This window comes from Caloenas nicobarica, chromosome 2 (assembly GCF_036013445.1).
Source record: "Caloenas nicobarica isolate bCalNic1 chromosome 2, bCalNic1.hap1, whole genome shotgun sequence".
Lineage (NCBI taxonomy): Eukaryota > Metazoa > Chordata > Aves > Columbiformes > Columbidae > Caloenas > Caloenas nicobarica.
In genome coordinates this window covers 91,220,935-91,242,123 of record NC_088246.1, presented here as the reverse complement: position 1 = coordinate 91,242,123, position 21,189 = coordinate 91,220,935, and the positions used below count along the sequence as shown (strand labels likewise).

General features: G+C 36.7%; 1 protein-coding gene across 1 annotated transcript in view; it reads right to left on the bottom strand.

Moving 5' to 3' along the window:
- The window catches only part of ABCA13 (ATP binding cassette subfamily A member 13), a 190,392-nt gene that overhangs the window by 107,839 nt on the left and 61,364 nt on the right, over window positions 1–21,189 (bottom strand). The window contains 8 exon segments of the mRNA XM_065629402.1: window positions 622–951; window positions 2,033–2,147; window positions 2,962–3,262; window positions 5,333–5,509; window positions 10,574–10,664; window positions 11,754–11,867; window positions 16,646–16,785; window positions 20,425–20,602. Of these exon segments, the coding sequence (XP_065485474.1) occupies window positions 622–951; window positions 2,033–2,147; window positions 2,962–3,262; window positions 5,333–5,509; window positions 10,574–10,664; window positions 11,754–11,867; window positions 16,646–16,785; window positions 20,425–20,602 (1,446 nt within the window).

Sequence of the window (21,189 nt, the reverse complement as noted above, 5' to 3'; positions counted from 1 at the left end):
TAATTTCTTATATGAGTTATTTTGAAAGAGAAAAGCCATAATGTGTGAAATATGGTTTGCATTGTATGATGGTCATATTTGATGTCCCAATCAGGGAAACAGTATGTTAAGATAGTACAAAGACGGAAAACAGCCTATGGCATACAAAGGACAAGAAAGAATGTGGAAAAAACGATGCCAAAAGAAACACATACCTCAGACTGTATAGCTAAATAAACAGTAGATAGATTTCTGATCTAACCCCCAATTGTACTCAGAGAATCAATCACTACTTTTCCTCCAAACAAATAATGACTTTCAAGAGGAGCATGTAATCGTGTGTCCTTGAAAGTACATTAATATTACAATATTTTGAGGCCGAAGCATAAAGAGACTTCATGCGCATGAGGAATGCAACCTCCTTATATTTTCCGTAGGTTTACAAAATTTCCCTGAAAAATTATTTTTGATTCCTTTCTACTTTCAAAACATGAAACAAAACATGTGACTTATTTCCAGTGAAACTCAAAAGCAAACAGAAACCTGGGAAAATATAAGTAAATTACAGTCTAAAGTTTCGAAACTGGGGAAATCCACAGCATCATTAGAGAAGAAAAATCAGAAAAGAAAAAAAACATTTACCATTATAATCTGGTTGGTGAAACTCAATTGGTTCTGCAAGACCAGCAAAACTATGTAGGGTAAAAAACTGATCATATACACAAGACTGGCACACAGAGCTGCTGTATCGGCACTGCTAAAAAATGCTCCCAAAAAATAGCTTAACATAATAACTGTAACTCCAAAATCCAGGATAAAAAGGAAGATGAGGAAGCCATTGCTATGAGCAAAGATACCACTTGCTTTTAAAATGATGGCGAGAGCACAGCTGCTTATTGTGAGCACAATGACATTCTCCAGAAACCAAGCAAAGAAATGAATGACTGGATGAACACCCATTGTCTTCATATACTGCAACACAATATAGCAAAGAGAGTTTCAAGTTAGGAAACAAACTTTGTTTTTTTTAAGCAAAATATGTTGCCATCAAGATACTACTAATATGAGGAATCTGAGTGCTCAGGTATATCTCTCTTTTGCATAAGGCTGCAGGACCAGATATCATATTACTGAGTCCTCCAGTGAGGAGTTTGCCTTTTTATACTCTAAAAAGTACTGAGCACCGTATAAACAAATGTTTTTTTTTTTTCCCAGCCTGTTGCTCAACTGAAAGTAACACATATATATATTTGTAAACCTTTATGTATTAGCATGCAAATAATAATTTAGTCAAGTATAAGGCATCACTCCTCTTTTTTTAAAATAAACACTTTTGGAAACAAGCCAATACTACTTCTGAAACATTTTTTCAGAAGATGACCAAAATTATTAAGTTGATTTAACATTTTAAAGCATTAAAAAAATAAGGCCTATCTTACAACATAAATTTAAAGAAATTAGATCATTCTCCAAATTAAAAAAAGCTTACTCCAGCAGTATAAAGACTAGTGTAATTCTTCCAAAAAAATGTTATTTATCCACATAGAAAACGTATCATAAACCCCCTGTCTTCATTATGTTTGTCACCTGTTGAGACTAGCCATTGATATAAGCAAATAATTGCCTCATTTTTCTGTGTCATCCTCCCTTATATTTCTAATACTTACACAGGACATGACAAATTTTTATTTGGTTTAGGAAGTTCTATCATTTTAGACCACATATAGCAAAACATGAAGAATAATGCAAAATAAGAACCATTCTAATCACAAAGACTTTTTCCAAACAACAGTTTCCAGCTTCAAGTTTTATGGATCTTTTTCATGTTGCTTTTTGTCTCAGGACCAATATTTGCATACTAAGAGGACTGATGCACAATCAATTTTGTGAATCTCAGTTGGCAGCTAGAGCTAGAAGCTACTGCCCAGAGGAAACAAGTGAAAGCAAAACCAGTTGGATTATTAGTACATAAAAGTATCTCAAAGTTTAAGTTTCATATTTCAGTACACTTTCATAAATAAATTTTATTTTCAGAGGCTAATCTGCCTCTTACCTCTTCAAGATGAATTTCTCTTTCATAAACCAGCTTCCGAACCATGCCAGCAACTGAAACCATCCATGTTAACATCATCATAAGTGGGAAAAAAAACCCTATATTGTTCAGAAATCTATGAAAGAACATATATGCAGAGTTGTTAGCCCCAAAAGGTAAAATATTTTCTTAGCAGAATGTTCATAAGATAATACGAGGACTATTCTCAAAGTATGCACAAAATAAGATCTGACATGAGCAATAAGACTTGTTCTGGTAAGAAGTGCTTATTTTTCATGTAACATGCTAAATATATGTATTGGTACTACAATATTACGTAAGTATTTGTCAGCAATGCAACCAATGTAATCACTCTTTAGTGCTCCATTCCAAGTCACACTGCATTTAGGTTTGTGTCTATGACAAAGTAATATATTTGCACAGTAAGGAATAATAGAAGCCAGTCAACTTTTCTCTACTTTATCAGATTTATTATCACTGACTAATTTTAAATTCTAATAGTCAGGATGTTTCGATGGTTTTGCACAGAACAATCCTACACTTTTTCTTTTGCTTCATCAACTTTACACAGTATGTCAACACATACCAGAGACCATACAGGACAATTAAGGATGGAAAGTGGGTTTCTTAGCCTAGTCTGGGCTAGTTGCACAATGTTTACACAGTCTCTGTCTAGCAGACTACTCCACAGTATATCTGCAAACAGCTCATGAGGGGTCATTTGCCAGACAGAAGTTGTATAATGTGTTGTGGTCACAGATGTTAAACATCATTTGCTGTGCTATAACATTCTGTTGTTGGACATTCTGGTTCAACCCTGTGCTGAGATATATATTCACCCACCATGAAGACCTGGTAGCTTCCCAAGTTCTCTAAGATGAATCTAATAAGGATAATATATTTAATTAAAAAGCTGAAAGTTTACTTACAAATCACTGGTATGACAAGGGTAAGGCATGGCTTGCACCTGAATGGCTGGCTCTGAGGTGTCTGTCCCCGTCTGTGCTGAAATAATTGCCCTTTCGATCATTTCTTGAAGAGGAATAAAGATGTGGTTGTATTTAAACCCATCAGCTGGCAACTTCTGAGGATGCGATTTCCATGCTGGGTTTTTAATCAAATCTGTTCTCATGCTATAGAGAACACTGGTTCTAATTGTATATGAAATGTGTTGTGGAAGGAGGTTGCTAGAATCTTGTGTCTTGTTCTTTGGTGTATAGAAGATGATACCTGACACCAGAAGAAAAGGCACTTCATACCCAAGCTTATATGATTTATGATATTTACATAGCTAACTCATGTCCAATTATAATATGATAGTATGATACCTTTACTTTTCAGGGCAGGCCTCTAAAGATTCTTGACCCCTCCACACAAGAACTGTAGGTTTCATAGAGACTTACCCTTTTTACATCCATTAATATGAAATGTAAAAAATCATTCACATGATAAATGGGTTTGAAACCATCATTTTTATCTGAGAAAACTCCTTCTGTGATTTGTTTCTTTGAATTGGAGTTTATTCTCTTTGAATCAGATTTAACCCCTTTTTGGGGACCGATCTCAATTCTACAGCGAAAGCAGCAGCCATAAAATTTGTCCATCAAAGGATAACAACCCCTGAAAGTGGGTGACAAAGTAAACAGTACCAACTCACTAAATATTACTCCAATTTTTAATTTCTGAGTCAATTACAAAACTTCTGTTTTAGCATAGCAGAATTTGCATATTTATTTTCTCTAGCTCTGTATTTTAGAAAATTCTTTCTGGATGAGCCAGACTTTTTAGGACTTCTTGACAAATGTGAAACATTGACCTTTTTTTTCCTTAGGAAAGGGGAGAGATGTCTTACCTACCACCTGGCTCTCTGAAAGATAATATATTGAATAATTTACTGTAAATCTTATTTTTTCAACTAGCCAATCTCATTTTCCCATTTATGCAAACATTTAATTTCCCAAGACATTTCATGAGGCTATGAAGGCTTTGAAGACTACAAATAAAGCAAGCAAGGAAAATTCCCCTTTAGTTTCATATCTTACTATGGACAGGAATGTATGCCTGTATCTGAGCATGTAATGTTGACATGCTGGACACATGAGGTCCCTTAAAATGCCATCTTCCTTCTTTAAGTCACAGTACTTAAAAAGCCACAGTGAGATTATAAGGCCACTGTACTGAAAAAAACACCCAATAAATGTTTTGGTTTATGCTAGTGTATGACCCTTCCCTATGTAAGTAGAAGAAAAATGGATCTAGAACTCGACAACTCAGTTTTTGGAGGTCTAAGATCTATACCTGTTTCTTCTCTTGAAGGGGCAAACAATTTAACTCCCTACGAAGTAACCCTGAGAAATTTTCCTTATCTCATGGTATGGCCTGTTGTTTTATGTTGATGGAGGGTGGTCGCTTCCACGTTCTGCAAACGTGGGTACTGTGCAGGTTACAGAACAAAACCAGGATTCCAGAATGAGTAGTTTCATTCCCTAGAATTGTTTTGACACATCTTCTATTGTGCACTTACAGGAGTCCAGGAAGACAATAAAACCAAAAACAATAAAGGGAAAAAAAATGTGGCACACTTTGTATAGACTTAAATAGGGCTTTCTTTTGGAAAGGCTACATGAAACTTAAAGCATTATATGCAAAAAGAGAAAGCGTGTGTAATTTAAAAAATTCTTGTCTTTTAAACTCTTTTGTACAATTAGCTGATTCTTAGCAATAAGGATATAATGCAGGAAAAGTATAGAAGGCATAATCCCAGGGAAGAAAATAAATATATCGATTGTTTAAGAGCTCATTTACTTTGAATAAAAAAGTAAATTTCTCTGAGGTGCTTAAGAATAAAACTTACAGACGAAGTTTTCTTTCCTCTCTTTTGCAAAGCCAAGAATATAAAAATTAAAATTTGAAAGGACGTAAACTAGATGATCTTGTTGTAATAGGTAGTCAAGTTTCCTCAGCGCCGTACATTTTTCAACTAATTTTTCAACTTTTATTCTACTTTAAACATTTATGACTATTCTTTTCAATATTTTGTTAGAAATAACAGACTCCAAGGATTCATTTGGCAGTTCCACAATTAAAACAACAGTATAATTAGTCTTTACAGGATATATTATAGCATTCAAATATTGGCGAATACCTCTGAGCTAAATGTACTTTATTTTGCCTGTATTATATGTGGTTTAATACATACTTTGAAACTGCGTAAGCTTAACCTACCTTATCAATAAACACAAACAACAAGTATAAAATCGGATGTTTTCTGTCAATACATATTTTAAATAAGGTACTTACTAGCCAAAAAATTATTTTGCTGCATGAGTTCATGAGCCTTCTCCTCCAATTTCTCAACAGAGTCAAAAGGCTGGAAACGGTCGAGTAACACACAGGAAGAGATATTTACCACAAGCTGTGACAACAGGTCAATTTGTTTACTTGCTGAGCTGTTAAACATCTCGTTCATCATCATTTCTAAGATGAGGAAACAAATTAGATTTCCTTAGTTTTAATGAACAGAAAGGTATGTTCTCACTTGTACATCCTATAAGAGTAAATACCCTTTGTATTTAAAAAAAGGAAAAAAATGTGTGAACTTGTGGAAGTGTAGTTCACATTCCAGTGGCTTTTACAGGTCCTCAGCTATGGAGGAATTGAGATCTTCATTCATTGACAGAGAAGGTAGAAATAGTGCTATATCCGTATGTTTGAGAGAACAACCAGAAGGACAGCATGATCTAGAAACAATCTTAACTCATTTGGATCTAATGGAAACATCTGAAATTCTCAGGTAAAAAAACAGTGTTATAAAACATCCAGCACAAGTTTCCATCTTAGATTTTTCAAGAGTCACTCGAAGATATAGGTTTTAAAAAGAATAGGTGATGACCTCACTTGATAACAGTGGTGACAGACAAACCCTGGATCATAGATGTTATTCAGTGTCAGCACAGGAAATATTACAATAGGAAGGCAGATAAGTAGAACAATGTATGGAGCAATGTGGAGAAGAGACATGGTTACCAGTGAGAAATGATGAAGATCACAAGGAGACAAAGTAAAGGAACTGATAGTCTAGAAAACAGAAAGCAGGCAAGCAATGACAGGGAATTCATGAGCTGAGAGACAACAGCGCTAAATATAGATACTGTGTCTTATTTACTGCTGTCCTTGAGAATGACAACAAAGGAAATACCTATGATGCTAGTTGTTTTGTGGCATTAGAGAGAATAGAATATTCCTAACATTAAGACCAAGTAGTAGGGTTAAGCTTTCACATATATTTTTATATTTATATATATTTGTGTGTGTAATTGTATGTATATCCATATATATATATACACACATAAACACACACAAAAAAAACCCACACCAGAGATTTCTTCACCAGCTGATCTCTGAAAAACCTTAATTTGAAATCAATAATTAACTAAAAAAACCCTTCTCTCTTATGAATTAAGCCATTGAATATTTTAGCATATGAAATACCAACTAGCTTGCTGCTTCCTTGGAATACAGCATACTTAAATGTTTCTGGAATCAAAACACTGTCTTTCACAACGTACATGAACTTCTGCACTCTAACATAGAAATAACACATGTATATGAACAGATACAATCCACAAGAAAGTTTTAGAATTAAGATCTACAGAATTGCTTATCTTGTATTTTTCCCATTTATAAATCTAGCAATTATGAATAAAAAACTCAGCAAATCTGTTTTCACTATTGTCTTCCTACTTTGTTACATACCGACTCAATCTTTCTCTTAGTTTGTTTAACCTATCATTAAGTAACTGGGAGGAAGTATAACTATTTTATTTATGTCTACTACGTAGAAGTGCTATTTAAATAAAAGGCTGCAAGAAAAATAAATTGGAATAAACCAGCAATAAATGAATTTAAGTCAGAAATTAGGAGAAAGTTTCTACTTAACAGGTAACTTTGAGGGCAGCGGAGCTTTCAGTGATGACATTGGAGCTATTTGTTTCCAGCTTTCTATGTACACATGAAAGTATTTCATTACAATGAGGGCAGCAGAGGGTAGCATGGAGGAAAGCTGCCTGGTTTTGATTTTGTTTTATTCTGTTTTGACTCTGGCTGTCACATCCCCGGTCATATGTAGCCCCCTGTAAAGCAGATTCCTTGGTAGTGAAAAAACACTTCACATCGGGGAGAAATCACAGAGGAAGGACAGGAGAGAGACTCAGTGACCAAGAATCTAAAAAGAAAAGAACCTATTTGCCCCCCAGTGCCCCTTGAGAGGTTGGCAAGGACTGTGCCCAGCAAGGAGCCCACAAGCTCTAGCGGGTCAGGTTTTATATAAAATCCGTTACACCCAAGAAGTTATTGCAAATTTCTAGCTCGGAAAGCACGCATGGAGGAATACAGTTGCCTTGTGCACAGAAAGCTAGTTTAGAAAATAAAGAAGGGTTTAAAAAGAAAACCACAAACTTTTTTGCCCACAGTTAAATATTTACTTTGTTCCAGGTGAGTACAAACCGACACAGTATCCCTGTAAAACAGTTTTAGAAACTGATAACTTTGTGAGGTCTTATAGCATCATAACTTTATAGAGAGGTTGAAAGTGTTCTTTATCAATCCACTCTGTGTCCGCAACACTTTCTGGCAGGAGTAGCAGGGTGAATAACATGTCACTAAGATTGTTCACCATTGTTATGACATCATAGAGAAGCAAAATAAAAAGAATACTAATGCAGCACCTTGGATTTGAGCATAATTAGAAGTCAGTTTAATACAAGTGTATATGTAATAAACTAAGGGAATATTTGCTTTAGTTAGAACAAAGAAAAATACATAATCACACAGATCAGGTGATTTTAGAAAACTTGAGCTTTGGATGGAAATAAACAGATTGAGAGTGGTAAAACCAGTAACATATAAAACGTAAGAACAGAGGCTTACAGCAACAGCTGCACATGATTATAGGCTAATAAAATGAACAAAAATGCATATAGAAAAGCAACATAAAAATAAGAGGGCATAGCCATTTTTCAAAAAGTAAAATGACAAAGCAAATCTGTAAAAAGAAGTGTAATCAAAGTGTAAATGCAGAAGAGTGCTCCAGCACTTTGGACAGATTAGCTTCACAAAGGCATAGATGCTGTTGTAATCTATATCCCATATTGATTTTCACTTTTTATGTTATGTTAATTTTATTGACTGTATGCCATTAAAATAAAGAAATTCTAGTTTCATGAGCCATTCTACTTAAATGATTTCCTGTATTCACCATCCAAGACTATTAACAATGTATTCCATGTTACCAAATATCCTGAGTCCTTTTAAAAAGCTATAGCTTGTGAAACACTTGCACAGATTTCTGTGATGGTGTTGTCTGCAAGAATGAAGATGGATCTGATAACTCCAGAGATCTTGATAGCTGCTTAATGAAATATCGCTTGCCCATAATCTGTCATGTAGTTCCCAGTGATAGGTCCAAACAAAATCCATTTATTACTCAATTGATATATTTAGACAACTATGTTTCCAGCAGGCTTTGCAGAGTAAGAGACTTGCTCTTTCTTCCTTCCTATCTTTCTAATTGTGTGATTCTGTGGAGTTTTTTTTTTCAGTTGTATTGTGATCCAGCTTCACCAAGAGGGGTGAGCTGTGCCTGACCCAGACTAGGCAACAGTGAAGTGGTTAAGCAGATCTTCCTGAGAGATACCAGATTCAAGCTTCCATCCCTTGTCTAAGGAGGACACTGAATGCAGACTTTTAGTTTCTGGATTGAATTCTGGACACCATTTGTCCTTTTTCCTAGTGAAAGTGCGCACAGTTAGTCCTAGCCTACAAACAGAGTCTTCAAATCAGGACCAGTTTCAATTAAATCTCACATCCTGTGTACAAAAGAAAAGCCAAGAACCTCAGCTCACACCAACCATGACAGCACGAGCTCAGGGCAACAACACAATTTAAGAAATTTAAGAGTGAGAACACACTTCATTTACAATCTCAGTGGATTTTGTGCACCTCCTGCTTAGAGGCAGGTTCCAAAATCCAATGAATGTTGCACTTCAGGTACATCTATTTGTTTATCTCTAGACTGAATTCTTTGACAGTAGACCAGACTTAATAATGTGCTGTAAAGTCCATTTTTTTTCAGCAATGAGGACCACACAGACCCTTCATGGGAGCATCTGAGAGCTCATCACTGCCCTCGTCCAACAAATGGCTGGAAAAGATTTGGATTTGGCTCAATTATCCTAGCACTCACTGATAACAAACTGCGCAGATCTGCCCGTTCTACCGCTATCTTCCTCTAGGAAGCATCCAGGTCCCTGTGTACATCATATCACACTGTTATTGCATTTTATCCCACTTTTCTCTCTTTCTGTTCCTAAAAATCATGAACTTTTCTTAAATAACATCAGACTCTGTTTTGGTATGGACAGTTCCTCCTGGCACATGTCAGCGACCATTTCAATTATGCACCAACCCTATTGACAGCGGGACATACTGAATTCTTTTCAATTATCAAATTCTTATAAAATCTTTAAGTAATTTAAACTGCCAGCATAACCTTTTCTCTTCTCCTCCTCAAATCTCTGGATATCCAAAATTGCTCATAATAATCCCCATCTCCTCCATTATAAACTATACCCCTTGGGAAATCTCTCTGGCCCTGGAGGGCACACTCTCTGCTCCTGGAGGTCTGGCTGCCAGGGCTCAGTACCAATGCAGAAAGGGTGCGGTCAAGGTTGGCTGTGACCCAGGAGATGACTGCTGGGCAGCCTCATGCAGGCACCTGAGCCAGGACCACTCCTTTTGCCTCAGAGCTGCACAGACCTGTGGTTGGGCCTGCCCTGGGCTGCATCTCCCACCACATCACAGCCTGGCTCTGTGCCTGGCCAGGGACCTGCTGATCTGGGCCTAGACCCTTACCCGTGGGGTGATGTCCTGGCCCGACCTCAGCATCGACCCCATGATCCCCAGCCTGGCCACCCCAGGGCAGGGTCTGACCCTGGTTACTCTCTACTGACCTGAGCCCAGCTTTGCTGCTCCCTGATTATAACTGTATCTCAGGCTTTTCCAAGGCTCAAGGAGACCACGCACAACTAAGTCTTAATAAAAGGAGAAAAAAAAATAGAAAGCTTTTGATTAAACACACTGTATCCAATCTCATTTTCAATTTATTTCCATTACAGTGTACAGATTTCCTTCAAAATTTAGTACAAAAACTTACTACTACCTAATGGAACTTTAGCTATGGGAATTACTTCTCCCTTGTCTCCTTTGAAGTACAGCTCCTATGTTTATAACTCTCCCATAAAAGTTTGGCACTTCTAATTTGTTACCAGATTTTTCAAGTCTTTCAACATTTTGAAATGCAAATTATCCAGTCATTCAGAAGAAAAAAGACAATTAGAAATATTTGATACTAACTCAACAACAGAATTCAAAATCTGGTACTTTACTATCATTTATGTAGGCAAAATATTCAACTTCAACTGAATGTAGTTCTAAGTTCAAGTCTAATAAAGGTAATCAGTACATGCACTTTTATGTACATACCATATACTTGCATTTCTTTAAAGAGTTTTTCCATGTCAATATCCAAATTACTTTCTATAAAGTGCTTTATGAAATTGCTTTGCAGTGCTTCCTAAAATGGAAAGCGTTAGATGTTATATCAAGTTTATCTTCTCTACAGAAATATAAAGTATACATATGCATTCATGTTCAGTTCAGTTACCGAGATTTCCTGTATAACACTGGACAAGTCACTTAGCCTTTCCAGATCTTTAGTCTTCCCCTCTTAACAGGTTAACTCCACATATTTCAAATAAACAGCAGAACATATACTCCCCATTGCTGTTCATCTTTGTCCTCCTTTACCGCAAATATTTTAACTGTGAGTCCATTTGAATATTCTTGCAAGTCTCCTGGGACAGAAACCCCCTTTCTTTTCCTGAAAGACTTTTGGGCCATTAGACTGTTAGCACCGGCAGCAGTAAAACAAATATCTTTTAAAAAATGGCATTTGAGAATTTCTTTTACATTATTTTAACTTCTTTACCTCATTTGCCAAGTTCTAAGGGAAAAAACATTATTAGCTCTACAAGAGCATCCTGGAATCTGCAGGTGTAATGCACGATTACTAGCATCATTCCTTAACTGAACTTAAAAGTTCAATTGATATGTATGGGCCATGACAGGATTTTGCTTGTTTTCCCGAAGTGTGACAGCCATGTATGTTTTAATAAGTCAAACATGGAAAATCTAATTTTTTTTTGGGGGGGAGGGAAAAAAAAAAAGAAAGAACACAAACATGTAGAATGGGAAAAACCCCAGTAATAGCTTTTTTTTTTTTTTAAGTCACTATTTGCCACGTATGTTTTTTATCATTTGTATGCATTGTTGGAAAAAGCAAGTGATAAACAAGCAAGTTCCAGAAAATATTTTATTTCCTACAATCTTACATTTGTTTAAAATAAGTGTATAAAGTTTTAAGGTGTACCTACATGTTTTATTTCCCCTATTGCCTGGTAATACTGGATGTAGTGAGATAACGTTGCTTTTAAGTGTTTTCACTTCAGAAGTTGCTCAGTATCACACTGAAGGCTCACGACCCAAAGCTAATCCACCTCTTTTTCAGCTCTTTTTAAACATGAAGTTTTACATATATAGAAATTCCATCTAGATCACATAGTAAATAGTTTAAAAATAGGAAGCCTTCCCACAGTTCACCAACCTGTAGTCGTGAGACCGTGAGGACGTTTCCACTGGTTTTAAAAACCTCAGACATCCTAAGCCATGTCTCAGAATAAGTCTTCAAGTTTTCCACAAAACTAAAAGTGAAATTAGCCTGGGAAAAAGAACACATGGAGACAAATGAGGTAAAAAAACTGTGCATATCAAATCTTCAGAAATGGGTCAAACTGGTATGTTCCAGATCTTCTGCAATTCCATTCCATTTTGGTAGTTAGAAGTAAGGATATCCAGTTTTCTTTTTTCTACTTAAAAAAAGTATTTGTTGCAGTCTCTGAACACCAAACAATTTTTTTAATAAAAGTCTTTCTGCAGCATGTATGTTTCCTACCTGAAGTATCATAAAGCCCTCTTTATTTTATTATGTCTCTTTCATACAGAGTATCATAGAGGTGCTTCAGAAAAATATGGAAAAAAAAAAGACATATTTCAAAGAAAGTCTTTGCAGACCTTCTGGGTCTTTTATTCAAACTGTTTTGATTGAATATATAATAAAAATGAAAGTTGGAAGCATGGTCTGGACAACAAATTCAACTGACCAATCAAAATACTCTCACAGAGGAAGACTTAGTAAAGACTTAGGAAAATATTCTCTGTCCCAGTCAAACATTAGATACAATTTCTTTCTTAGCCACTAGCAAACAACCCTCATTTTTTCTCCAGGCTGTTTTAAACAGATCACAAGCATACTCAAGATTAGAAAATATTGCAGTATCTTTTTGTTAAAGTGGTGTTATCATTCACATAACTGCATTTAAGAACAATCCAGAATTGTTATTATTGTAGAGATTGTGACATTTCCCAGCAAAATGTACCTGCAATGAGTTGTAAACTCCCACTTGGGACCACACTTGTTGCAATAATTCCTATTGAAAGTACACAAATTTTGTCATAGTCTTTTAAGTGCCTTTTATAAAAACCCACTCCTGGCACAACATAGGAAAACAATTTGTGGTGGTTCTTTCTTCCTATTTGTAGCGCATAAGGCCCCAAAGTGACCCTTGCAGATATTTTCCTGAATGAATTTATTCATTTAACTTCTATGAGACGCCCCATTTGACTGTCAAAGGGAGAGTGATCCCAAACATTAAGCTAAAGTTTGGTGACAAATCAGCTAAACAAGTTCTTCTGTTAACAAGCAACGCAGAAACCTCATGGACTGAAATCCCAGGCATGAATATCAGGATCACGTAACCCCCTGTCCAGGCACAAAGGTGACAAGACGAGGGAGACCAGAAAGGCTGCAAACAGCCAAAATGGGAGATTGCTGTTTACCCAGTACAGAGCAAGCACAGGTCACAGTGGAATACAAGGAGATCAAATTTTCAGACGTCATTAGAAATTGTTATACTAAGTAGCTCATAAGCCTACTGAGCTCAGGTCTTAGTGCTTCAGGACTTGATTCTGAACAGTGCAGAAGATATTTATTTTCCGCTGAAGTCACGTTCAAAGAACTACAGTAACCATAATGTGCTCATATTCAACCTCCTTATATAAACAACAAAAAAATCACTGCAGAAGCATGGATTTTTGGAAAATATGAACTTTAGATAATGCAGAAGCTTATTTGAAAGAAATTAAAAGCAACAAAAGGGTAAGTTGTGTGCAGGAGGTACAGAAACTATTTAAGACAGCATAGAGGAAACTGAACAAATACATACTGCCTATCAAAAAAAAAAAATTTGAGAAAGACCATGCACACACACACTACACAGCAGGCAGCTATTTGAAAACACCCTTGTAGAAACCTGAAATTACATCCAAATAAGAAAACAAGACAGACTAGGGAAAAAATGGTTTTGTTTAAATTTTTTCTTTCTCATTCATCACAGTAGGCCTTTGGGAAGTGTCTGTGTCAGAAGCCTTCTAACTGGAGAACGTTTTAGAGAATCTGTCTCAAATTGAAGCAGCAGCAAAAATATAGAATTTAAGAAAATTAACAATAAGTGGTTCCCAGGACAAGATAACATCCAGCCAAGAATTCTAAGACTCAAGAATTAAATAGTTGAAATACTGTAGTGTAACCTCATGATTAAAATTCTCTTGTTATCAGGGAACCAAAAAAATCACAAATGCAATGCTATTCATAAAAAAAGATGCTAGGGGACTATAGGAGACCAGGCAGCTACAGATTAATCATTCTGAAATATGTACTAAGCAAATATTAATTTTGCTATAAGAATAACAGTAAATTATAATCAAGAGAAGTAGTGAGAAAAGAGAATAGAAACATATGTAGCTGGGAGACTAAATAGATTGGCCTCACATGAATTTGAAAAACAAGTGAGGAAGAGGTTGTTGATTTTGAACATCTCACCACAGGTGTTACGAATACTAGGAGTCTATATAAACTCAAAAACCAATTGGATAAATTATAGCAGTAAAGCCTTGGCAAGCCTGGCCCTTCAGTTTTTGGAATTTGGGACAGTATTTGAGGAGAATATCACTTTACTGACATGTTCTACAGTTCTTCCCTGTACAGCCTTTACTGATTACAGTAGAAATCGGAATCTCGGGCAAGATAAATGCTCGGTCTTGCATGGTAAAACAACTCCTCTGAGCTTGTATGCTAATGACTAGCTGGATTTTGATGTTTAATAGACATTCTTTTCAAGTTCTCTTCCTAATCAATGAAGATCCATTAAAATAAATATTATCTGTAAGACCTAGGCTGGATATTGCCTTTGATTAAAACTAAAGTCTTCAATATCAATTACAGTCCTGTCTGGATTGAATTTGTCTGAGCCCCTTCCTCATGTAAGAATAAAAAAAAAAAATGGTATTTCGAACTTATCAAACTGCTTTTATACTGACATCTTTTAACAGGCTGACAAGTCAGTGTGTTTATGCAAAGCCAGACAGGATATATAAGTTTTAAATAAGAATTTACTCAACTCATTATCAATTTTTCTAATTATACTATACAAAAAGGCAGGAAACTGAAATTAATGAATTTGCTAGACCAGTTTTCTTCCTTTCATTTTTCAATTGCCTTGCTACATTTATATATTTTATATGTATTTCTGTATATTCTGACTGTTCCAGTTACAGAGAAATAGCACAAAAGTGTCCTAATGTGATTGCCTGAATAGAAGATCAATTCTGAGAATCTTTTTAAATAAGAAATACTTTCACAAGAACAGCTCATCAGTGGCAAAAAGTTCATCTGTGAAAGCAAGGATCAAAGACATCACACGTGGTCTTTGAACTCCTGGACAATGGTTGCTCTCAGTGACGACTGCAGCCTGTATCTCTGGTCACTGTTATTGTACACATTAGAACTGCTGACTTCTCAGAAGGTAAAACCAGCAACTGCACAATTTCTCGAAGAATGGTCAATTACAGAGTCTGGAAACAAAACAGTCCATGTGAAAAACTTACAGAATATATCTTAGTATGCAAACATCAGGGTACTTTTCAGCTTCACTCTTCTACTTTTTTCTTCTAGTAAATAGCTGTTACATAGTCATATAGTCTAAAGGAAATTAGGACGTCTGTTCCAATTTCAGTATATTTGGCAGTGTAACAGCTACAGGATCATTTTTTACTAGCTGTATTTGATATACCTGGGACAATATTTTGCATTTAAATTTTGTTTCTGTTCAATCAATAGCTGATAGGCTTCTGTAATTAAGAAAAAAACAGTTGAAGAACATTTCTTACTAGTTTCATATTTACACATATAAATACCAAAAGCAGCTTCATTTTTAGCTAAAAATTGAAATAAATTATATTAAACTCCAGAGAGATCACTTGTTGCCCAAATTGAGTTAAATCACTGCAAAATATCAAAACACTGAAACCTTATTTCCGATTCACAGCAGAAACTATAAAGTTGCCTAGTATCTGCTACCTAATATGTGCTTTGTGGCTCAGTTATTCTTACTATTTTTTAGAGTATAAATCATAATACCACACTGTAATACATTTACATGGAAAATAGTTGCCGTCATGTTTAAAATTACTACACTCTTTTTGTGTGCCACCTACAAGCAGTAATGCTGTTTTCTAGATTTTACATTGACCTAAATTACCATTCCTGTGATGAGTAATATTTCAGGATAAAAATCATATACATGCAAGATAAATGCAAAATTTGTAGAGAACTCTGATGTGTACTTAAAATAAGTCATTATCTCTCCTCTTGAAGAAGTGCCTCAAAGCTAATCATGAACAAATAAATCATGCTCAAGACAGAGCGCCTACCATACCAAAACTTCAGAGAGACTCAAACTGCCACACGTATGACAGCTCGGCTACAACTGGTCATTCATACAATTGGTGTTAGAAAGATAATCAGGGAGGATGCACTGAAGGTTGTGTTTGGGTTTTTTTGTTGTTTTGTTTGTTTTTCTGTTTTGTTTTGTGGTTTTTAGTTTGTGGGCACTTTTGGTTGTTTTGTTTTGTTTTGTTTTTTAAAAGCAGCTCAGTGACTTCCTCAGAATAGGCTTGCTTTCCTGATACATCACTTCACCACTGTTCCTTGTGCTGTCCCATTAGAGTTGCCATCATAAGAAAATTTTGAGGGCAAAAGGTCACTTGGAATACATATATCGTACACCTTGATACAGCATGATTCACATGGTACTTCTGCTACTGTGCTTTTTTTAATCTTTCTATATGAGGTTTAAGGGACTTTGAGTACAATTCTGTTTTTCACACTGAGGTAAAACCACTGTAACAAGTAGGATAAATGTTAAGAGAAATATTAAGCTGAAAGTGGGAACAGGGTGAGAAATCAGGGGTCTGGGTGGATCCAGTTTTCTGAAAGGCAATTATCCAATTGCTTCTACCTACACTGAAAGAAGTGGACCTTTAAAATGAAGTACAAAGACGAAAGCAATAAACAGAAATAGTGTTTCTTTTGATACTCACCTTCTCCATCACCAGGTCAATCATGTTGATGTTAGAATTGTACAGTATTTTCCCATGTAATAAGGGTTTCAGAAATGTCCATAGCAAAGCCCCATTAGAAGATTGCAAAATCTCCTGGTAAAGCTTCAAGCAAAATGGAGCTGCAAAAACATTCAAGACAGACAACACAGGTGAGGCTGGATTTTTTTTTTTAATATATTCAAATAAAAGCTTGAGATTTAGGATCTGCCACAGCACCATGCCAAATACCATCCAGTTATCACTAAGGAATCACCACAGGTCTGTGAACAGAAATCGTTCAACCATAGATTGTGATATTGTTGAGGACGCAGAACTCTAAACATTAGACAAGAAGAAAGAATCAGAATCCAAAGACCGCCTGATGTTTCTGAAAAGCAGCCTGTGAACCCCATCCTAAAAGTTACACTAGTGCATTTTAGAGTGAAGGATACATGTAAAACCTCTTTCCACAAAATGAATGCTGAGGGAAGGGTCACCTTAAAAAACAAAACAAAACAAACAAGAGAAAATGACAACAAAAAAACACCAAAAAAAACCCCAAACCAAACCAACAAACAAACAAAAACCCACAGAAACACTCTATACTGTTGGTTGTTCTGTAGCTTTCCATTCCTACTTAAGAAAGAAGTAGGAATACACAAATTCCTTCACAAATTCAGACGTTTTTATTTTTATAATTTCATAAGGACCTACCAAAAATACAGGAAAAAATTGACATGACACTTAACTTCTTGATTTAAAAAATTTAATCAATTCGCTTTTCTATTCCTTAACCAAAAAACGTGTTTCTACATTAGATGGGGCTATTAATGCATTAGGGTCTGTGTCCTTCAGAACTAATACCCAAGGAATAGCTTCCAAGATATACCAGTGCAGTTGCACTCAAGTGAAAGCAATGAGTTTCCCTTGAGAAACATTTAGATTTTTGTGCCCACCTCATGTGTTTTAGGTTGTTGGAATTTTTTTGTTACTATAAGTGGATGTAGAATTATCCCATTTCCAGGGCTATGAGGAAATACTAAATCATGTCATTAACTCCTCAAGGAAGACAAATTATTGTACATAATGGAAAACTAGGCCAAAACCACTTCTGCTGAAAGTTAAAGGAACAGAAGTCAGAAATGTATATTTAAGAACACCAGGTTCTTTGCCCAAATTAGTGATGGAACACCTTATACTTGGTGCCATCTTAAGATATATCAAGGATAAGAGGGTCATCAGGGACAGTCAACATGGCTTCACCAAGGGGAAGTCATGTTTGACCAACCTCATAGCCTTTTATGAAGATGTAACAAGGTGGATTGACGATGGCAGAGCAGTGGATGTGGTCTACCTTGACTTCAGCAAAGCATTTGACACCGTCTCCCACAGCATCCTCACGGCAAAACTGAGGAAGTGTGGACTGGATGATCGGGTAGTGAGGTGGACTGCAAACTGGCTGAAGGAGAGAAGCCAGAGAGTCGTGGTCAATGGGGCAGAGTCCGGTTGGAGGCCTGTATCTAGTGGAGTGCCTCAAGGGTCAGTTCTGGGACCAGTACTATTCAATATATTCATCAATGACTTGGATGAGGGAATTGAGTGTACTATCAGCAAGTTTGCTGATGACACCAAGCTGGGAGGAGTGGCTGACACGCCAGAGGGCTGTGCTGCCATCCAGCGAGATCTGGACAGGCTAGAGAGTTGGGCAGGGAAAAATTTAATGAAATATAACAAGGGAAAATGTAGAGTCTCGCATCTGGGCAGGAAAAACCCCATGTTCCAGTACAGGTTGGGGAATGACCTATTAGAGAGCAGTGTAGGGGAAAGGGACCTGGGGGTCCTGGTGGACAGCAGGATGACCATGAGCCAGCACTGTGCCCTTGTGGCCAAGAAGGCCAATGGCATCCTGGGGTGTATTAGAAGCGGGGTGGTTAGTAGGTCGAGAGAGGTTCTCCTTCCCCTCTACTCTGCCCTGGTGAGACCTCATCTGGAATATTGTGTCCAGTTCTGGGCCCCTCAGTTCAAGAAGCACAGGGAACTGCTGGAGAGAGTCCAGCGCAGGGCAACCAAGATGATGAAGGGAGTGGAGCATCTCCCGTATGAGGAAAGGCTGAGGGAGCTGGGTCTCTTTAGCTTGGAGAAGAGGAGACTGAGGGGTGACATCATTAATGTTTATAAATATATAAAGGGTGGGTGTCACGAGGATGGAGCCAGGCTCTTCTCGGTGACAACCAACAGTAAGACAAGGGGTAATGGGTTCAAGCTGGAACACAAGAGGTTCCACTTGAATTTGAGAAGAAACTTCTTCTCAATGAGGGTGACGGAACACTGGAACAGGCTGCCCAGGGAGGTTGTGGATTCTCCTTCTCTGGAGACATTCAAAACCCGCCTGGACGCCTTCCTGTGTAACCTCACCTAGGTGTTCCTGCCCTGGCAGGGGGATTGGACTAGATGATCTTTCGAGGTCCCTTCCAATCCCTAACATTCTGTGATTCTGTGATTCTGTGAAATTTTTACTTTCTTCAAGGAAACAATCATTACTAAACAAAATCATTGCTAAATGACAACAAAGAATTAAGAGGCTCCAAGCTGGCTAGTCAGAAATGTCAATATGCCAAGAACACAGAAGACCTGCTAGTCTGCATTTGCTGTGATTTTCAGAAAGCATTGGCAAGTGTCTGGTACGCAAAGTACATACAAGTTAATCACTGTGAAGGAGTACAAATCAAGTCTCTGTGACCTCGTGTAATTTTTTTAATTTTCGTTTTCCATTGCTTCATTTACTAATTTGTAAAATACAGGAAACAGTATTAATTCACTGATAGGAATGCTGGAACTAACTGATGTTTTAGAGATATGGCAAGATCCTAAGGTAAAAGGGTCTTACAAACACTCCAGAGTTGTGACAATATTAAAAAAAAAAAAAGTCGTCGAGAAACAGTGCTTCTGGCCTAAATACTATTAAAAGAGACTAAATCCCAAACAATTTCACTCATCAGATATCCTGCTAACTCCGTTCTTCAAATAGGAAAGAAAAGCAGAGTTGCCTGGTTACTGTTACCCCACACATGAGTGAAGAGGGTCAGGGCAGAGCTCTGGCTCCTTCTCAAGGGTTCCAGCCAAGTCAGAGTCACTTTCCGGCTGTACAATCTGATGGGTGGTAGAGCTGTGATTCGCAGTCACAGAACCTTCCCTAGTGACACTCTGTCACTGTATTCCACTCTTGCACAGGGCCACTGAGACACTAACAAGGTTATTAATGATATTAAAGTTAATCAGGGTAAGTCAAATGTATATTGAGGAAAGGGAGTAAAGGTGAAATTATATAACAGCTAACAGATTTTTCTGGGCACTTGACAAAAAGAATAGGAATATCAACTATTAAAAACCTTATTTTATTCAGAGGGCTAGCATATTTTACTGCACAATAATACCACAGCTTTATGTCCACAGAAGAAAGGCATGCCGCAATAAATTCTCGATCTTGTATGTCAAAGATATATTTTTAATACCAAGTGCCTTAAAAATTCTAATAAATATGTCTCTAAGACAGGAATATTCTTATTTATTATTTGCAAAGATAGAAAACAAACAGAAACACTTGTGTGTCATCCACAATTATCTCATAGCCATAAAACTTTTATTGATGAACCATTGTGCTCAGGATTACAGTGTCAAATGAGATGTCAGCTGGTATATAAATATTTCTATTTAAGAGGTAAAAATTTCTCTAAACTCTGAATGCATACATGCAACTTATGATTGATAGCTTTTCTTACTTGAGTCTTCAGGAATGCCATATTTTGCCATATCGTTCTCCAAGTGTCCTGTGATTCTGGGCATGTCAATGAATAGGTTTGTGTTGCTGAAAAATGAAGATTCTTCTTTACACACTGCCTTGATAACAGACTCCAGGGATCCAACAGCTGAACTTCTGAACTGCCCACCTTGTAAGAACTAGAACAAACAAATAGAAATACAGATGAATCAAAGTTTCATTTATTAGCTTCAGGGAGTAGCCCGGGTGTTCTCTCAATATCGGCATCCAAGGAGATTGACAAAATTAGACTGTTGAAACTGCCTACAAGAATGAGGGCCTGCTGTGCTCTTTTCTGTTCTTCTGATCACCTTTATCATGGGGAGGAAAAAAAAAAGGAGCACAATTTTATTTGCCAGGATACTCGATGACAAACAGTAGCATAATGTACCACTTTCAACTTTAAAAAATACTGTGCGTTGGTTAGGCAGAAAAAGATTTTAAAATATCAAGACAACTGACAACTGCACTACAGATTCCTTTATTACAATCTCAGTTTTCACCAAGTCTGCTCTGCTTGTAGATTACTCCTGTGTCACAAAGACAGCAGAAACAACCAAATCATTTTCCACACAAATGTTTGCAGTGAAAACAGTTGCTAAGAAGAAAAATATTATTCAAGTGCACGTGCCCTAAAAGCCTGTTTTTCAAGTACATCTTTTAGCTTGTTAAATGTGCTTCTAGTTTTTGCATGTCTTGAGTCATACCAGCATTTATTATTGCCATT